The sequence below is a fragment of the Cupressus sempervirens genome, chromosome 7 (assembly GCF_028749045.1).
Source record: "Cupressus sempervirens isolate cs-2001-9-10 chromosome 7, ASM2874904v1, whole genome shotgun sequence".
Lineage (NCBI taxonomy): Eukaryota > Viridiplantae > Streptophyta > Pinopsida > Cupressales > Cupressaceae > Cupressus > Cupressus sempervirens.
Genome location: NC_143124.1, coordinates 12,421,753 through 12,442,038, shown reverse-complemented (window position 1 = coordinate 12,442,038; position 20,286 = coordinate 12,421,753). Strand labels below are relative to the sequence as shown.

The window sequence follows — 20,286 nt, the reverse complement described above, 5'->3', positions numbered from 1 at the left end:
TAAAAATTAGTAATTGGTTTGAATGACTTACCTATGCAGTTTCTTTTCACATGACCAACTTCATTACATGCATAACATCTACCTTTGGATTTATATCTTACTTCTTTAGGTGATTCAATTTTCTCAGATTACTTAGGTTCATCAACTTACTTAGGTTGCTTGACTTGTTCAATCTCCTTAGGTGCAACAATACATTTATTTGAATCAATCTCATTCAAATCTTCTTTTTCTTCCATAGGCTGATGAATTTTAGGATTAGGTTCCTTTCTAGCTTTAGATTTCTTAGCTAATTATTCTCCAATGAAATATCCAAGACCAGTCATGTCATAAGAAGGTCTTGAAAAAGACATGTTTTCATCAATCTTCTTACTGCTAGAATATAATCTCTCAAGTTATTGTTTGGACTGGGTTAGCTCTCCTTTCACAATATTATTGTACTTCTCGAGTTCTACATGCTACAACTTAGTAGATTCAAGTTTACATGTAACTTTTGTAAACTTAGATCTTAGATCTACATTCTGAAATCTCAAATTTGACTCAATTTTTCTATAATCTTTCTTCAAGCTCAATTTCAAATCAGTTATCTTCAGTTCATGCTTCAAGATTTCATTTTATTTCTTCAATCTAGAAACTTCATCACTGCCCTTAGTTTGATCTTTAGGCTCTTTCTTGGATTTGAGATGATCAATCTTGTCTTTCAACTTTCTAATGTAGTCCTTTGCATCCTCATATCTTTCTTTCAAAACATCTCTTTCTTTAGTAAGAATATCAATTTTCTCAAGAGCTTCTTCTAAGTTTTTATGTAACTATTCCATATCCATAGGGATATTACTCAAGCTATTAAGCCTCTTCTAAGTAGCTATGCTTTGATACCAATTGTTAGAATTAGGAAATATTGATTTACCCCCTCCTCTCTCAGTATTTCCTATTTCTAACACTAGTGTCCTAATTGTATGATTTTTAATTGCTTCATTTTGAAAATTATAATTATCAAAATCAAATCCACTTTAATCAATTTTGGACAAAGTCGCAATTTTAAATGCATTGAGTTATAAAGTGTCAAAATCATTGCATTATGGGGGGTGATTTTTGATCTAGTAAAAAGGGGGTAGTCTTGTGCATACTCTCTTGTACTCTTATGTACTCTCTTGTGTGAACTTTTCTTCTCTTCTTTTCCACACAAAAATGTTAATTTTGGTTCTGAAATGGAACAATTAGCAATGTCATTACCCTCGCCCAATAACTACTATCAGTGGAAGTATAAGATGACAATCGATCTTAAGAAGTTGGTGTTAATAGAGTAACAATGGGTGTCACAATTGAACTAACACTACTTGTAGAAAAGCCTAAATGGTTCAAAAAATGTGATGAAGCATATGGTGCTTTATACATGGCTATATCATACAATCTTCTCTTTCATGTTGATCTGCTACAACTCCTAATAATGCAAGGAAAGCATTAGAAGGATTATTTGGTAAAAAAGATGAATTAAGAGGGGATCAATTAGAGAATGAATTGATAGGAATAAATTACTATGAATTTGACAGTATTTAAGATATATTGTCAAAAGTGAAGGATTTAAGACTAAAATTAAAAGTATGTAGATTTGAGAAGAAAATTAACAACAAATTCTTAGTATTCCTTCTAAACTTGGTGCAACATATTCTACATTTGTTTCAACCTTCTATACTACAACAAGTGCTTAAGAACCAACTATACAATGCCTTCTCTTGATGATTTTGCCAATGTACTCATGAAGCAACAAACCAGGACACAAGAGAACAAAGAGGCTCCTCCAAGTAATTAAAAAAAAAAGTACCAAGGAGACAAGACATAAGAAATTGTTGTTTTTGCTCCAATAGCAACTCAAGATGCATCTTCTTCATAAGGTGATAAACCTAAGAAAGAGAAGAGAATATGTTCCTATTGTAAGAAACTTGGCCATGATGAACACAAATGTTTGAAGAAGCAAATTGATCAATTGTCCCATCTTTTTGAAAGGAACAATATCAAGGTGCCTAATTTAGTTAAGTCAAGCTCATACCAAGAATCTTCAAAGGAAGCAAGAAAATAAAAAGGAACTGGTAAGGCCCTACTTGTTTTTATTTCACAACAAAATTCATAGATTATTGATTTAGGTGCTTCACACTATGTGGCTTCATCAAAAGAAAGATTTTCATCACTGGAGTCATGTTTGATGTCATCCATTCTTTTCGGTGATGATACTCCCATTGAAGCTCATGGGAGAGGATCTAGTGATGTAAGTGAAGGGATATCTAATGATGTTCTTTTTGTTCCATATTTGTTAACTAATCTCCTATCTATTGATCAGATCACTTGCACTGGCTCTAGAAAGTGGGTTGAGTTTACTCCAAATAAAGTAGTTATATGTGAGATAAACAATGGGTCTACAATAATAGTGGGAAAGGTAGATCAACAATCCAATTTGTATATCTCCTCTCACTTTGTTCTTGATTCACCTTCACTTGCATTACTCCCTCACACAGATGAGGTGAGCTATCTATGGCATCAATGGTTTGGCCACTTGAAACTTTTCTACTTACAACAACTCATTCAACATAATATGGTTAGATGGTTTCCTTCTATTCAAATTTCTAATGGATTTTGTCAAGGATGCATTTTTGGAAAGCATCCTATAAAAAAATTGATAAAGGCAAAGCATGGAGAGTAACACAACTTTTGGAGCTAGTACATAGTGATTCGACATGACCATTTCCACATCACTCTTTCAACAAAGCCATATGTGTTAACCTTCATTGATGATCTTTCTCAATATATTTTTGTATATTTTCTCAAATAGAAGTATGAGGTCTTTGAGTATCTTTAAGAATTTATATCTTTTGCAAAGAAACAAATGACAAAATTCATCAATGTCGTGCACACAAATAATGGGGCAAATATGTCAAGCAAAAGTTTGAGAAATTTTGGATCTAAAAGGAACTAATCTTCAACATGCAATTCTCTTCACTCCACAATAGAATGGAGTTGCAAAAAGGAAGAATAGGTCCTCAAAGGAAATGGCCAACTATATGATCCACTCCAAATCATTGGCACCTTAATATTGGGTAGAAGTAATCAATTGTGCATGTTACGTTTGAAATCAAGTTTCTTATTGAGATGTAAAGAGGGTAACTCATTTTCAAGCTTGGACTAATTGGAAATCTATAGTCAAACACTTTCAAGTGTTTTTGTCTCTTGCATGGGCCTAAATTCCAAAAACAAATACAAGGCCATGGATCCACAAAGTGGGCCTTCTATATTTGTTGGGTATCCAAATGGTGTCAAAGGCTATGGGATTCTCCATCCCATCACTCATGAGATTTTCATCAAGAGAAGTGTTCATTTAGAGGAGGATAACTTAAGTTCCTCTTATATTACTTCTCTTCCATTCATTCCTTTGGAGACATTGCAAGTGTATGATGATAGTTCTTCTAAAGGTTTTGATTCGCCTCTTCCTTATGACAAGTCTTCTTTTACTTCAGATGATGATGAAAATGATCCATCTTCCTTCTCTCCCAATCATTATTCAGAGGATGATTCTATTCCAAATTCTCCACATGATCTAGCTATGGAGTCTCTTTGGGCTCTTCATACATTAGAATCAATTAGGATTGGATTGGCAATCCTTTAGATGAGAGAAGAACAATGTCACAAATTGAGAAAGCTCCACATCTCTTCACTATTATAGATTCAAAGTCAAAATCCTTTTAGGAAGATTCTGGTATACCTGAGTAGGATGCTACTATGCAAGATGAGTTTAGTTCCTTAGAGAGGAAACATACTTGGAATTTAGTCCCTCTTTCTAAGGGAATACAACTTACTCATTGCAAGTAGATCTATTGAACAAACTTTGTCATAGATGGGTTGGTTGACAAGCACAAGGCTCATCTAGTCACCAAAGGATTCTCCTAGGCTCCTAGAATTAACTACTTTGAAACCTTTGTGCTAGTCATGAAGATGAATTCTATCTGACTTTTCCTTTCCATTTGCATCTTGTCATTGGGAGGTTCATTAGATGTGGCATTCTTCATGATGATCTTAAGGAGGAGATCTACATGGAGCACCCACAAGGGTTCATTCAAGACCTTTCACTAGTTTTCCATCTTCAGAAGTCCCTCTATGGCCTTAAACATGCTCCACAAACTTGGTGTGCAAAGATTTACTCCTTCCTTCTGTTTTTTGGGTTTACTTGGTGCCATTTTGATCCAAACTACTCCTTAAAACAAGATGATACTAGATAACCTTTTTTTTCCTCTATGTGGATGACTTATTGATCATGGAGAATTACTCATCTCACATTACAACAGTCAAAATTGTCCTTCATGATCAACTCTTTATGTTTGACTTGGCCTACTACACTACTTCTTAAGGATTTTGATCACTCAGTTATCTTTTGGTATATTTATTGGCATACCCAAATATGCTCTCCAAATTTCACATGGCCAACTACAAGTCTACACTGACTCTATTTTTGTTAGGGTCATACTCAAGGCTTCTTATTCTACACCACTGGTTGATGCTACCTTGTATCATGAATTAGTTGATAGCCTCATATAATTGACTCACACAAGGTCTACTATTTCACATGTTGTAGGCATTGTCTCTCAATTTATGTAGGAGCCACATGAGCTACATTGCAAAGCAACTAAGTGGATTCTTCATTACATCTAGGGTGCTCGTAGTTATGGAATTCATTATGCAATAGTTTTGTATATTAACTTGGTAGGATATATAGATTCTAATTCAAGTGATTCTCAAGATTGCAAGTCTATTTTTGGGTATTGCTTCTCTCTTGGTTCTGGTCGAGTTTCTTAGTCAAGCAAGAAGCAATTGTCTATTACCTTTTCATCCACTAAGATTGAGTACGGAGGAGAAATTAATGTAGCTACTTAAGCTATTTGGATTCAGATCATCCTCAATGAATTTTGGATTCCTTTCCAAAAGCTAACAATCATCTTTTGTGATAACCAAAGTGCTATTCAAATTTCTAGCAATTCGATTCATCATTAGGAGACCAAACACATTGAGATTCGCATACACTATATTCAAGATTTGATTCACGAGAAGGTCCTTGACCTTTAATATTGCCAGACATCCCATCAGACTATAAACATCTCCATCAAACCCTTCACTGAGAGAAAGCTCATTCATTCATGTTCTTTTTCTTAGGGTGTGATAAGTGCCTCCTTCTAAATCTTTTAGCTTCTTTTTTACTCTCTTTTGGAGAGGAGTTCTTTTCCATTGGGTTTTCTTATTTTCTCTGGTCATGAGAGGATTCATTTAGTTGTACATAGGTACTTAACACAACTTTCATGTTAGGACCCATTAGGTATATTTTTCATTATAGTACTCCTTAAGTTGCACCTTGAAGGGGCGGGGGGGGGGGGTTGTTAGAGTGAATGGTTATTTTTCATTTCACTATTGAATTAAGTTTACTTAGGTGAACATATTTATTAGGAGGAATGTTTTATTTTGGATATTATTAGTAGGAGGACGTTGTTGGGTCCTACTTTGACTCCAACTACTCCTAAGACATTTTTGAGTCCCTTTGACACCAACTACTTTTTTTTGTAGTTGGTTGACTCCAACTAATTTTTTAGAGAGGAGGTAGTTGAGTCTCACCAACCCTCTACTTGATCTAGGTTAAGGTCTCAACCATGTCCAAGCCTCCTACCAACTCTCTCTTATATAAACATGCTAGCTCTCATGTATTTATCACATTGAAGATATTATAGATATGTTAGGATAACATAATAGAGATTTCTCTTGATATGGTATGCGCACCAAGATGGTGGACAAAAATTGGACACATAATTTTTTTTCCAAAATTTTCAATAACCTGATTAGGGTATTGTTGGGCGTTCATTTTGCACAAGGTCAATGATAGAAATCCATAGTGTAATTCCTCTCTTGAAAAGCAAATCTTTTTAAGGACTCACTCCAAGGTTCAGTGTTTGTCTTGCGACGTACCAAAATCCGCTCAGTAGAAGATAAATGTGAATGTTCACGAGGAGGCCTTTGCTGGTTCCAAAAACTCTTTTACCTTGGAATTGAGTAAAATTTGTTCGCAGTCCCAAAATATCATACCAAAAGAACAATATTTTTGTATTTTCTATTTTTCAATGAATGCAACTCTAACAATGCAGCTACTATGAGGTCCTATTCTAACAGGCGGGTTAGCAAAGCAAATAACGAAACTGAAAGCAAATAACATGAAATTAAATAACTTGAAATTGAAATTCTTAAATGGACATAAGCCACAGAACACAACACGTTGCGAGTTAAACCTTTGAAGAAATCGGTAGAAAACCAATGAAAACAGGAGTAGCACTTCCTAAAATCCACTGATGCAATCGTCGATGAGAATTTTTAACAAATCGAATGATGTTTCACTCTTCATCAAATCGCAAGGCCACGGGAAGTGCACTCATGCGAGACAAAAAGCTATGTAGACACAATCGGGTGATCTCTTCTCAAGCTTGTTACGTCAACGGAATTCATATATCTGTAGCAAACACCAGAACTAAAAAATCGCACAACTAGAAACAACGCAATAAACCTTTGGCTCAATCATAATCTCATGAATAAAATTCACAAAATAATGACACATTCAGGCAAGAATAACTACACTCTGAATGCTAGCACCAAAAGCATAACTTTATTGCATAATAACGGTGGCCTTTGTTACATTTTACAATGGGGTATTTATAAGAAATCGTCTCCTCAATTTGTGTTGAGAGTGAGAGATATCTTAATGCAATAAAATGTTTTTTAACAATAAAAACAAACTAAATATATACAAACTATCAATCTAACTGGTGTTTAGAGGGACTCCATCCATATTTTATTCATTAGTTGGATGCATGAGCCCTTTACATGTCAAAAAACAATGAAAGCATGAGAGAGAAAGTAGGAGGAAGCCATCAGTCAAAGTAGAAGTGCATGGAGACACCAAAAATAGAAGCTGGCCCTTCACTTGACGTGTGTTGGAGTTAACTTGCCATCAAAATGCGCTCTCAATGCATGGAAAGTGCTATTTTTGGAACTGGTAGTCAACTGTCGGCACACCTCTGAATTGCGGAGCTATATGAAAATCAGAGCTGCGGACCTATGTACCTGCGGAGCTATGGAGCTCAATTCGCCAAAAAATCAAAGTTCTCAATTTTGAAAATGGTTTCTGGGTTTTTCTCAAATGAGGTTTTAGATCACTTTTTGTATACGCTCCATGCCCTTTTTTTGATGATTTACACCCTCTTTATAGCCAATTACTTTCATAAACTTGCACTCCCTCTACTTCTTCAATCAAAAATCTCAAGGCACCTGCGTTGAATCTTGTCCCGAAAAGCTGCATAAGATGAGGAACCTGATTTGCTTTATGTGTCCAACCTCTGTATCTTTGACCTTTGTCTTCTCTCCACCTATCCAATCCTTCCTAGCAAGTAACCAAGTGATCCAGATTATCCAAGATGATCAAATGTTTGCAACTTTTTCATATTTTTTCAAAAAAATTCTAGGCGTTTTTAAATGACCCTTTTGGAGGTCTTTTGCTCAAAATTTAAAGTTGAAACTTTCATCGGTCCCTAAAATTGGGCAACTAAAGGTTCACTATTTTAGGGACTAAAATTAGATCTTCAGTTCTTCTTTTCGACGGTGTAAGCAGTTCTGAATTCTAAGGCCTGAGTCAAAAGTTATGACCTCGACAAGTTGAGGATGCCATTTTTACCTACACAATAAGCAAACATTAGTGTGTAGACTTAACAATGCATAGTAAAGACACACTAGCTACTCAAACAAAACTGGAGATGAATCCTGAAATCTGGCTGAGTCTAAAATCCTAAAGCCCTGAAATTTGGCTAAGTCAAGATTCCTAAAGCCTTGAAATTTGGCTAAGTCTGGATTCCTGAAGCCCTGAAATTTGGCTGAGTCTGGATTTCTGAAGCCTTAAAATTTCTTAGAATCTTTACCTTATCTCGGGGAGGTCTGAAACCTATCTCAAAAGATTCGTCGCATATATTAAAATATATCTTAAGTATAAGAAATTAAATATAGTTGAACGATATATTTATAAACCCCTTTTATGGCTATTTTAAACCCCTCTTATGACTACTCTGACAAAATTGGAGGTGAAAAGGCGGCCTGACAAGCATGCACAGTGTCTTGGAAGTGCGACGATGCCAACGTGCACTAGGCGCACGACCCTTTGTGGCGGCGCGCGCTCCCCTTGGCGAAGTTCGCTACCTTTAGGGGCACACGCGCCCTCCTTGGTAGCGCACATTGCCTTTAGGGGCGCGCGTCCAGCCTTTGGGGAGCGCTCGCTCCCCTTGGTGGCGCGTGCGCGCTTGGGGTGCACGGCCCTTGGTGGCGCGCACGCGCCCTCAGCGGAACATTTGAATTTTTTTATTTTTTATTTTTAAAAATTTTTTTAAAATTTTTTTAATAATGTTTTTTGAATTTTTTGAATTTTTTGTGATTTTTGGACTCAACTTCCTAACTTATTTAACCGAATTTTCTTCTCCTGACTCCCGAACTATGAGTCCGGGAGTCAAAAAAAAGTAGGGGGTCCCCATTCCTAGTAAGGAATGAGGCATGTGTTGTGGAGACTACAACAGGTATGAAAGAATTCAAAATGGGGCTAGGATGAGTAACCAAGCCTAAAAGAAAATATTAAAAAAATAACCTACTTTGACTCCAACTACTCCTAAGACACTGTTGAAGCCCTTTGACACAACTACTTTGTTTGGTAGTTGGTTGACTCCAATTACTTTTCTAGAGAGGAGATAGTTGAGTCCCACCAACCCTCTACTTGGTCTAAGCCTCCCACTAGCTCTCGCTTATATAAACAGGCTAGCTCTCATGTGTGAGTTATAGATCTATTCTTGGCATTAGAGGATGTCTATCCTCTCTTGTGACTTTCTAGATGTCATTCCCTTAGGGTTTGGCCTTTGGAATTCATTGCTATCAACTCATTAATAGACAACTTGGACAGATTTCTAGCTACAGGCAAATTGGGTATAATTATTCAATCTTCAATTTGCATAAATTCCTTCTTGTACATGTTACATGGTTTCAAAATCTATGCAAAAACATTAGAATCTTTATCAGCAGTTGGTTCAATTCTTGGGCATTTCTAGGGTGCCCATTACAGTGGTATTAGAGCTTTTTTTGCAAAGTGTTTGACGAAATGTCAAACAACTGAAGTTTAAAAGATTTTGGTGTTTGAAGAAGTTATAACCTGTTGGGGTTATTACAGTCATTGGAAAATACACATCAATCGTTTAGGGCTTGTCTGTCTATGAAATTAGAGAGCGTTGGCATTTACAAACACTTGAATTTGCCAATTTAGGAAGTTTTAAATTTAGAAAATGTTTTTTAGAATATAGTTGGAACCATTTGGTTCACCTAGAAAATGAGTGAGAAGATGCATGTTCTATGTTTAGTTTCATAAATCTAGAATTGAAAGACCGCTCGAATAAGATTTTTTGTTGACGCATTGTTTGAACAAGGTGCTAACCCATAATATTCTGATGAATACAAAAAAATATACGTGAAATACCAACAAAGAATATGTAGGAAAAAATTCAATTTAACCAAAAGTTAGAGGGTTTTATAAAATCACAACTTACTAAAAAAGAGGTGCCCTGAAACATAGCCAAAATTGAACATTAGAGAATGTTTGTTGCAGGAAACCCTAGATGTTGGCTTAGGGTAAGAGCATAGAAAAATTCACAAAAATATGCAAATTATGGGCAAAGCCCAAGCTGCATGAACAAAGAACGAGAGGAAGGAAAACAACATCTACAAAAAAAGTGCATTTGCAACCAAAAAAAAGTGATCAATAAGCAAGTAATAAGTGCTAATAAAGTTAAGAAATGAGCCACCAAATGCGACCAACTTGACTCATTAATCAATTTCTCCCATGTGCTTGTTCTCTCGATTGAGCTCCCAAATCCACCCAACCAAATCCTTCTCGTATCCTTTCTAATAATCGAGTCTTCCATATACAACTTCAAGAACAACACCACCAAACCCTGAAACATCTGACTGCACAGTCATTAGCCCAATATAAAAGCACCTCGATCCAATGTAATCCAATATGCTTGCCACATTTGTCAACTTGTTGACATCCGATTATGCTCTAACAATCATGTGAAGTGAAGGTCCCTTGATGTAGCATCGTAGTAGGAGTTAAATTAGAATCCATCTGCCCCAATTCCAATTTTAACTCTAAATCTAGATTTTTAAGTGGAAAATAACAATGCTTATTTTGCATGGAAAGTAGAATATAGAAAAGCCTATTCCATTTTCATTTTTTTCAAGATTAAACATGAAATTTGAAATTTTCAATATTTAAAAAATGCTAATTATTGCAATTTTTGTACTTGACAATTTAAAAAGTCATCAATATTAGGGAAGGGCCCCATGGAGGGGGGCTTCCTCAGTCCCACTAGATTTTCTAAGAATATTTAATGATGGTAACTTGAATTTTTAAATTTGTTTAAGAAATTTAACTTATTAGTTTAAGTAAAGTTGGTAGTCATACAAGTCTTAAAGTGAAAATAGCTTAAGATTTTAAATTTATTAAGCCGAGAGGCTTTCTACAGTGGCAACAATCTTCAATGTAATCATTTTTCATTTTGAAAAAATTTGGCGTTCATTTACATGTCAGAAAAATAAAATAGAAATAGACTGAATATAATTATAATTAAAATCGTGAAAATTACAGAGAGGAAATGGAAGTAAAAATGAGGTAGATCAAGAATCTCGAATCGCTTCCTCACGTCTCTTACACTTACATAAATATGTGATGATGAAAATTATGAGATTATGAAAATAGACGCCTCAGGAAGGATATTTCTCAATTTATTATATATATCTATAAAATATATATAAGCTAGTTAATAAATTTTGATAGAAAAATAATGCAATTGTTGACATATGACAATAAGATTTTAGCCCTACCTTAAAAAGTGGAAGCTCCTACTTTGTAAGAAAAGATTCCCCTATCATAAGAATCCACTGCTCTAAAAAACAATAGAAGCTTACCGGTGGCGGGAGTGGAAAACAAACCCCGCTGACGCTTACTAGGATTGCAAATTTCAGTTACACTCGGGAAGGAGGAACTACTGAAGTTTGTTTAGCAGCGTGGTACCTTTCTCTTGCCTAGGCGTGAGCTTTTATAGGCCGTGGCCCTATAGAAAGGGAAACGTTTTACTTAGAAAAACAGGGCGCATTCCAAAGCGTATGGACTGGCGAAGGGTTGTAGGAAGCACCAGTAAATCTTATCTGGTTGTAGACTGCACTCTGGAGGCTATTGAAGAATAAATGCTTCGGTAATGTATTCCAGGTTGATGATTTGTAATTGCTGCTGTTTATTTCAGACTACTATCAGTAACAAAAAGGTCAGAAAATTATATATCTCGGTCTTGTTAACTCTATCTGTTGATGCAAACTAAGAAAGACTCTTGTTTCAGTCTATGTATGTGAAGAGATCAAATTTGTTATTCTCAATTAATGCATGTTCTCTTATTTCTGCATAAATCTATGTGCTCATAAACCACAACTCAAGAGCTTGAAATCAATGTATCCAAACTTTCAAGCATATCTCAGAGGTAACTCGAAATTTTCTTGGAAAAATTAGAGCTGGGATTTCACATTATACATAGTATGGTTTTTCCGTCAGTCATGAATGGTCTGCCAAGTGTCAAATATTGCTCTCTTGTACATTATGTTGTCAAAATGTTAAAAGGCAAAAGCCTTGTCTAACCCTAACATGATTTAAAACCCTATAAAAGGATTCCTAAGCACAGCAGGGCTTTTGTAAATCTACCAAGAGGCCTATAACCCACCAGGAAGAGTCACAGACCTTGGACAGGTCTGATGCGATGGGCACGGTCAAGAATTCAAAGAATAACAAAACCAAAAGATGACCTTCCAGTTCAAAACTCCATAGCTCGGTAGGCATAAGTCCTGTCTTTCAATGAAACAAAGGTTAATGACTCCAATATGCAGTTCCTCTAGGCATTTGTCATAGCTAGTGTTCGAGCACATGTCAGAATTTCTGATGAAACGAATTCCTCTTTATGGAAATGCCTGTCTCTCTCATGTCTATGTAGACAAACCTCCCTTGGTTTCTCTTGACTATGCCTTATTTAAAACCAATGATAATGTTATTGGCGCCAACATAGGTTTGGTCTACACTAATATGTTTGAAGCACAGGTAGATGCCTCTTTGCTTTAGAAGCCCTCAATTTTAGGTCATTAGGTGTTATCACAACTAGAGTTGGCTGGGCCTGTAAGGAAATCCCACCCATGCAAACCCATGTCAAGCCTTAGGGTATTCATACAAAAGTACAACTATGGCCAAATCTGCTAAGGACTTACGTTGAAATCTTCATGATGACTGAATGTGGCCTGTCTGTTGTTGTTCCTTTTACAAAAGGTGTCAAACAGTGATTTAAACATGATCAGGTTTGTCTGTTGTGTATATGTTCCTACGAATCTGTGTATTATTGAAGGATCATAGGAGCATTCTTAAGGGCTTTCACATGAGATGAAAGGAAGTCATAGGTGCAAATATAAGATGGAAGAGTAGTAAAAGTGTTGCACAGATCTTTAGCATAGCCGTGTGATGGCAGTAAAATATGAGAAATAGATATGAATGGTTTTGCAGTCTCACAAATGCTGTTAATTAACTCTCATAGATGGGATTAGTTAGACCTGTCAGATGCTGTTGTTTCAGCCATAAAAATGTATGAAAGTCCCTGTGCAGGTAGAAAGGAAAGCAATGGATAAGATTATCATCATCATCAAGGGAAAACAGAAGGTTGAAACCCTTGTCAAATCCCAAAGCTTATTAAAACCCTAACTGTTTGGTTCCTGGAAGATGACAGGAATTGGCTTTCGTAAAATCCAGATTTGAAATTTTTTGCATTTGTTTCAAAATTGGCAAAATGGAATTAGCATATCGGACTTCCAATTTTGCTTCAAAACCAGGTTTTCCAACTTCCTACTAGCAAGTAGGAATTGAAAATCAAAATCTGGTTATGTTTCTTAAGGAGTGTAAAAATAATAGATTGGACTACTTTTTGAAATTTGCCTTCAACTCCAAGCTTACGCATAAAAATGTGTCTTCACACGCATCTTCCGAGTGAAACAAACAGTTTAAGTAAAATCCCAAAAATCAGAATGAAGATTTGCAAAACCTTGATTTGGCTAAACCAAGGTTTGTAGAAATCCTGGTTTTTAAAATTCCATGAACCAAACGGACCCTAATAAGAGGTTTTGCATGGAATTGTAATCTGTATATATCATTATAGAAAGTATTGAATGAGCTCTATCTGATCATATGAGGGATCGATTTTGCAGAGGTCTGAAAAGTTACCACAATGGAACAAAGTTAAACTAAGGTCCATCTCTGCTAAATAGTTAATCAAATCTTTGGTAGGACAGCTAAGGGGTTCATCACTTTGAGTCAGAAATTGTTTCAATTGTGTTTCTGTCTGATCAGCTTTTTCGTAACATCAGATAGTGAATAGGACTGCCTTGATTGGCATTTTGTAAGGTTTTGGTAATTGATCCTTTCTATATGGACACCAAAAAAGTTAAAAAACCATAAACAATGAAGAAACCCTAATCTCTGTCAACCCCTAAAGCCATATAAAACCTATGCCATCAACAGGTCAAGCAAGCCATCAGTGCCTTGACGGTTTACAGTCATGCATCAGAAAACAGAACAATCATGATTATAGAAGTCTGTGTGCAATGAGTAGGTTGTCAGATGTTAACTTAAACTCACCCTTATTATATAGCGATGTGACTTTAAGTCCTTCAGATGTTATTATCTCTGTCAAGGGATGCATAATAAGTTCTTGCAAACCATATACAGTATTAAAGACCTTCACAGGCATTAACAGAAACGAGCATGAAGATAGTGAAGAATGTACACAGCACAAGGCCAAGTATGGAGTTTGTTGGGTTTAACATAAAAGTTTCAGGCACCACAGAGTTTTCCATAGCTATCAAAGGTTTATGACATAGTGAGAGGAGATTGCACAGGCCTAATGCACAGTCTAAAACAACAGCTGCATGCAGAGTTGATGGAACAATTTAAGGACCAAAGTATAAAGTCTATGAAGGTGTGTAAGACCCTGGTTTGCTGTTGAAATCATGCTAGAAGCAGCTCAGATGGATGAGACAATCATTGAGACCTACAAGTAACAAGAACATTGAGGGGTTGGCAGTATCCTTGAAGAGAGTCAAAGCTTATCAAAGGCCATGCCCCCTTCTTGGGAGAATTCTGTCTTTTTCCCTAAAACAATAATCCCAATGAGTAATAATTGCGTTATTAGCACAAATATAAATTTATATAACATGATGAAATTTTATTTCAATATTCAACTTAAAAATTGTATGAAACATTTTTACTCATAACTTCATATTGCTTGGGAGTTTGAATTTATGCTTTCGAGGGGTTATATATTTACCCTAGGCGTTTCAGATCATACCAATTTCGGCATCCAATACCCAGAAAATTATTTTATAACAGGGCCGTACATAGCAGTGCCGTACTAGGGTTTGAGACACAAAATTGTTCATATCTCACAAATTATTCAGAGATTCATTCAATGCTTTTAAGAGGTTATTTAACAACCCTAGGCGTCCCTGTTTGGGGGATTTTCGGCAGCCATTAATTTGCATAAATTTCAGTACAGGGTCTGTACTGTACGGCCTGTAACAGGAAGCTGTACGGCAGGAAACAGAGGTAAAAATTCGGGGTGCAGAATTGTCATCAGTATATTAGACTTTGGCAACAAACAGTGAATAATTCTGGAAGGAGAACCTGTCTTGGTTTTATGCTTTGACATTGCTGATTGCAGATCTCTTAATACTGACTTGTCTTTTTCTTTCTTGATGTTTTCTGATTATTTCATGCCCTCCTCAATTGAAGATATTTTCTTTTTATATGCGCCTTTGTATAGGGATTCACGCCCTATCATCACAAATGCCCTTTTGAAAAGGCTGTATCCCTTCATCCCGACTGCTGCTTTATAAACAATCATCAATTATTCACAATTGATGCCCCTTCTTTACAACTTAATTGGCCAGAATCATAATTGTCGCTTAATTGATATTCCCGCTTTATCAATAATGAATCGCTGCATTAGCCTTGTCTAATCGCAGCCTATCCTATCTCCCTTCATGCAGTTCACATATTATTTATATGCCTTTTGTCTTGGAAATGAGAGTAAGGTCGCGTAGCTTATGGTTTACCTTTTATTGTGTATTCAGAGTACAAAGATGAATCAGCCCATAGTTATCCTGTAATCATCTTTTATTATTCACACTTAAACCCCAGGTCAGTTAAGAGCTTTTGATTTGGAAGACGTCAACTTGCCCATCTACACCAAATTTACCTACTTCCTAGTGAGGCAATGAAGCAACACCATAAAGTGAAGGCATAGTGAATTTTGTAACAAGTGCATCTCTAATGACATAAAAATTAGACAAGAAAAAGTGAATAATTAGGACCAAGCCTGGCAAGGATAGAAAAAATCAATTGGGTCTTTCTAAATACCAGACCGTGTCAATTGCAATTTGAGAGACCAGAGTTTGGTAAAAAGTCTTGTATGTGATCAAAATTTGTAGGATTGGTCTGTTTGGTTGGTGGAATCGTAGAAATTGAGATTTCTAAAAATCTTGATTTAGTCAAATCAAGGTTTTGCAAATCTTCATTCCTATTTTTGGGATTTTATTTGAACCATTTGTTTTGCTCGGAAGATGAGTGGGAAGATCTATTTTTATGCGTAAGCTTGGAGTTGCAGGTAGACCCCAAAAAAATTCCAATCTATTGTTTTTACACTCCTCAAAATGCATAACCAGGTTTTGCCCCTAAGGGTTTGGCTCATTTTGCTATACATATGCCCTTGTCAGAATGAATAATGCATCCTAGACTAGTTGAGTCGGGGTTGCATCTTGAGGCCCCATCAAAGTTTAGCTTTGCCTATCCTATTGGAGGAGGTGTTCATTTACGGTGTTCATTTACATTCAGCCGGAGTGTTTTTCTGGATTTAGGATAAGTCCTAGAATAAATCATAGGAGGGCTAATTAAACTTTATCATTTCTTATTCATTTTTGCACCCCATTTGCAGAAGGATCCTTCTTCCTTTTAGTATTCCTGAGGTTATTATTGGCCAACTCTATAATGCATACTTCCAGTTTGTTTAGGAATGAAGGAATTTTCAAGTTTTCATTACTAAATATTCTTATATTCCTCTCCTTCCATAGTTCCCATAGAAGGTTAAATGGAGATATCTTCCATAAGTTGCTATATACATTAGATCTACTGTGTTTAGGCCATCTTTTGAGAAAATTTAAAAGGTTATCTACAAAATGCTATTTGCCAATTTAGTTTCTGACATAACCATCGCCAACAAATTCTAGAGTACGGACACTTGAACAGTAGGTGTGCAGCAGATTCGGCTTCATTTTCACAAAGAGGGCATCGATACAGCCCCTCAAAACCCATCTTGGTGAACTGGTCCACTTTTAGGATTCTCTTCTGAAAGGCCGCCCAAAGGAAGATACCAGCCTTCGGAAGGCAAGCCAAATCCCATCACAGATTGAGAGGGATATCGATCTTGTCCCAATGTTGACAGTTAATTATCCTTTCATATCCTTTTTTGACATTATAGTTTCCTTCCTTTGAAGCTCCCCAAATTAGCTTATCCTTCCTTTCCTTATGATTGACTTTTCTTTTGCTAAAAAAATGTTTAAAAATTTGTTTTTCTTACCTTGATAATGGGATTTCTTCCAGGGATTTCCATTGCCATCCCATGTATTGGTTATCATCAGATTTCATTTTATTGTCACTGACTCGCTGTCCCAAGAGATTGGAAAGGGTATTTTTATATTGGCTGGCAGATTGAGGCACTCTAGCATGGGGGGGAGGCGGGGGGGAAGGAATCCATCACAAGAATCTTCCCAAAATAACGCATCCTTTCCTAAACCTATGTCTTTGCTATTGGAGGGCAACAGCTCATCATAAAATATTAAACGCAATAATCTTATTAATTGAATATATATATATGTATGTATGTATATGTGTGTGTGTGTACACACACACACGCATCCACTAGCACCCTCCCTCTGCGCCCCGCGAAAACAAAATTGTGCACTCACGAACCTGATTCTTTCACCCACATCTGCAACCAAATCGGCAATTTAGTATATATGTGACAGGTTCATGCAATCCTGTCCATTGGGCTCTATTTTTCTTCTGGTTTGCTGTGAGGGCTTTGGTTGACGAGAGGCTGGGGCTTTTTTGGTTCATAATGTCTCATTTCCATTGCATTGAAACTGCAGACACAAAGGTTTTAACTTTAAGCATCGAAGCTATTCGGTTAAGGTGAGACTCACCCAAATATGGTTGTATTTCAGTGAATAGTATTTCTGTATAGAATTCGTGAAGTTTTTGGATAGTTAGTTCATCTGGCATCTCATTAATTTTTTCAAATATAGACAAAGTTCATGACTTAATTCTGGTTTGTTTTGAAAGCTAGCACTGGTTTAAATTTTAAATGCTATTAGTATCATGGAAGCAATTCAGATCCTCATTAACCTGTAATGTTGGAACACAATATGTTCAAATCTTCCATAATCTTTATGACTACAATGCAGAATGGATTAAAAAATAAGCATACGTTCATTCACATATGTTCTCAAGTGTAATTAATGGCAAGAGGCATTGTCCAATGGTAGCAAGGGGTCAAGTATAATGGCATATAGGTGTGTGAACAAAAAAATCTTCATTTTAACCTTGAATTTGATAGCCATTTACATGTCAAACACACACCCAAACACATACATGTGTGCGCTCACACATATTCACAACTGCCCACACATCCACACACCTGTTCATGCCTGCCCCATATGCACAATCCAGAATACATGTCCCCACGTGCATGCCTATTGCATGCCCATGGCTGTTTGCGAATGCAATCCCCCATGTACATGCCTACTTGCATGTGCATAACCACACATATCCATGCATGCACACATGCATATACACTCACACATACATGTTTTCATATTAAATGTGTGTCCAGCTGTATCCCAATCCATATCTTTTCCACTAATGTGGGTCACTAGCAAAATGAAGAGTTTCAAAGATGTTGAAGAACTTGGATGATTTACAATTTAAATTGTATGCCCTTTCCTTTGGAAGTGACCCACAGATTTGATTAGCAGGTTAGACAAACATATGTAGTATTAGTATCTATTCAATTATAAAATTATGTGTGATCAAATAGCAGACTAATAAAGCGAGGTATGCAAATCATTAATTGTAAGATAATTCTAACCATGCAAGGTAATGAGGTTTAGATGTATGACCGCAACCTTTAAGATTATATTCAATGAATTTGAAATACCTTTCTTTTAAGGATCATGAGTTCAAAGATTTATGATTTTGTCATGCTGTTTTGCTCATTCAGGTTGAAAGCAGGTGTAGCAGTTGGACGATTTGTTGGTTTTGAGGATGCCTCAAACATCTTGTCCTAGAAAATATCCTAACTTAATTCATATTACTAGGTTTTCAAAATCTGGTCAGAATTGATATTGCATGGAATTTCATTTCCATTCATCATGAAAGTGTAAGATTTTTTCTTAATCAAATTCTCTTATGAAATCGTTTTGAAGATTGAAAGATGCTAAAGATCGTTTTTGTGGTGTTTTACATTGCTTGATGACTCCATAGCAATAAATGTCCTGTTCTGGATTCCTATTGCATGCAAATTGTGCCTAAGATGCTTTGTCTTATGTAGACTGGATGCTAATGCTGGTCTACTCTCCAACTTTGAAGTGATGAATCTGTTGCAAACCAGAGGAGCCACTCAAGATCCTTTGGGTTCATCTGGCTCTGCAACTCGATCTGAATGCCAGGTAAATGTTTTTTCACTGTTGGTTCTCATCAGTAGCATAAATGTCTGTGGTAAGGATTAGCTGTTTATTGGTTTGTAAGGGCACACTATAGCATATAACTGCAGCAGCGCCTTTTCTTTCAAAACAGGTTTTTGATTACTTGGTGCAGTCTGCAGCGGGAACCCAGAGTCAGGAGATTGTACGGGAGTTCTTGTTGAAGGCAGAAAAGTTCTCACTTACAAAAGCAGAACGACTTCAAGTTCTAAATCTTAGGCCTTCTACTGCAGTTGAAGTGCATATGGTAAATTTCTTATTCATTGGTCTTGATTTTTATTTTATAACTAGCTGTGGATATATGAAGCCACAGTACTATACTTTTTGAATTTTTGGCTACTTTTTGAGTAAATCAGGGTTTTCTTATCTATTATTTTATCCTACATTCTGGGCAAACAGATAATAGAAGACTGTGAGGAGAGAATGTCAAGTTCAACTGTTGATGAATTCCTTGAAATGATCAAGAGTACTTTACCATCCCCACCAATGAAACTTCAGGTAGAAGATGAAGAGGAAAATGAGGCAGCAGATGAAGAAAATGACGAAGCAGATGGGGACAATGATGAAAAAATGGATGTTGAGGAGGAATAAAGTGCTTGTGATGTTAACCATCAAGTGACTGCATATTGTAATATGTAATATGTTAATATCATAATCTTTTACATCAGCAGAATCGGTGTGATATAATGTTCATTACTTAAAAATGAGAAGGCTAGCTAATATCAAACGGGGTAAAAGAATATCTCATAACTGAAGATATTCTTAGATTTGTAACTTTGAGTGCAATTTATCAAATGATGTATTTCAGATGCAAACTTTTTCCAGCACAAAGTATACGTATTGTACTGATATAATTCCAAATAAAGCTTTTCTATCTCTTCCCTCCCACTTCATGCACCATCCTACACCAAGAATTTCCTCCTCATCATGTCATTATTTGAATTTTAGACTGATATATGTATATGACTTGGCTCCATAGCTTAAACCTGCCATCATCCTCTCCTAGAATCCAAAGTTGGGAATGAAAGTCACACATGAAACCAGTCGATCTGCAAGGTGGAATTACTACATTTCATTCATCATCATTGTCAAAGGGCTTTTATTCCCTTTGAAAGAAGAGAATGTCTGTTATGTCCAGGTTATATATTTTAGATTCATATACATATATTCCTTGGCTGAGTGATCCACATCTGCCACCTTTTGTCATCATCTTCTCTCCTAGAGAATCCAAACTCTTGAATGAAAGTTACCCATGAAACCAGTCAGATCTGCATGGTTGGATTACTATATTTC

At 36.2% G+C, this 20,286-nt stretch overlaps 1 protein-coding gene across 2 annotated transcripts; it reads left to right on the top strand.

Annotated features, from left to right (window-relative positions):
- The first annotated feature begins 11,031 nt into the window (after nt 1-11,031).
- Nucleotides 11,032-19,808, top strand: LOC149545163 (uncharacterized). Of its 2 annotated transcripts, none has more exons than XM_089790543.1 (5): nt 11,032-11,351; nt 18,513-18,671; nt 18,843-18,960; nt 19,088-19,240; nt 19,393-19,808. In XM_089790543.1, exons 2-5 carry the CDS (start codon nt 18,664-18,666, stop codon nt 19,582-19,584), a joined length of 471 nt encoding a protein of 156 aa, XP_089646669.1. In that variant the 5' UTR covers nt 11,032-11,351; nt 18,513-18,663; the 3' UTR covers nt 19,585-19,808. The 2 variants fall into 2 exon arrangements, with proteins under 2 accessions (XP_089646669.1, XP_089646670.1); XM_089790544.1 differs by having other exon boundaries at nt 11,037-11,420.
- The last annotated feature ends 478 nt before the right edge of the window (nt 19,809-20,286 follow it).

What these genes read in the sequence shown, in the direction of transcription:
- LOC149545163 (XM_089790543.1), top strand. An exon ending in CAACTCGATCTGAATGCCAG is followed by an intron (nt 18,961 to 19,087) that starts GTAAATGTTTTT and finishes CTTTCAAAACAG; the next exon opens with GTTTTTGATTACTTGGTGCA. An exon ending in CTGCAGTTGAAGTGCATATG is followed by an intron (nt 19,241 to 19,392) that starts GTAAATTTCTTA and finishes CTGGGCAAACAG; the next exon opens with ATAATAGAAGACTGTGAGGA.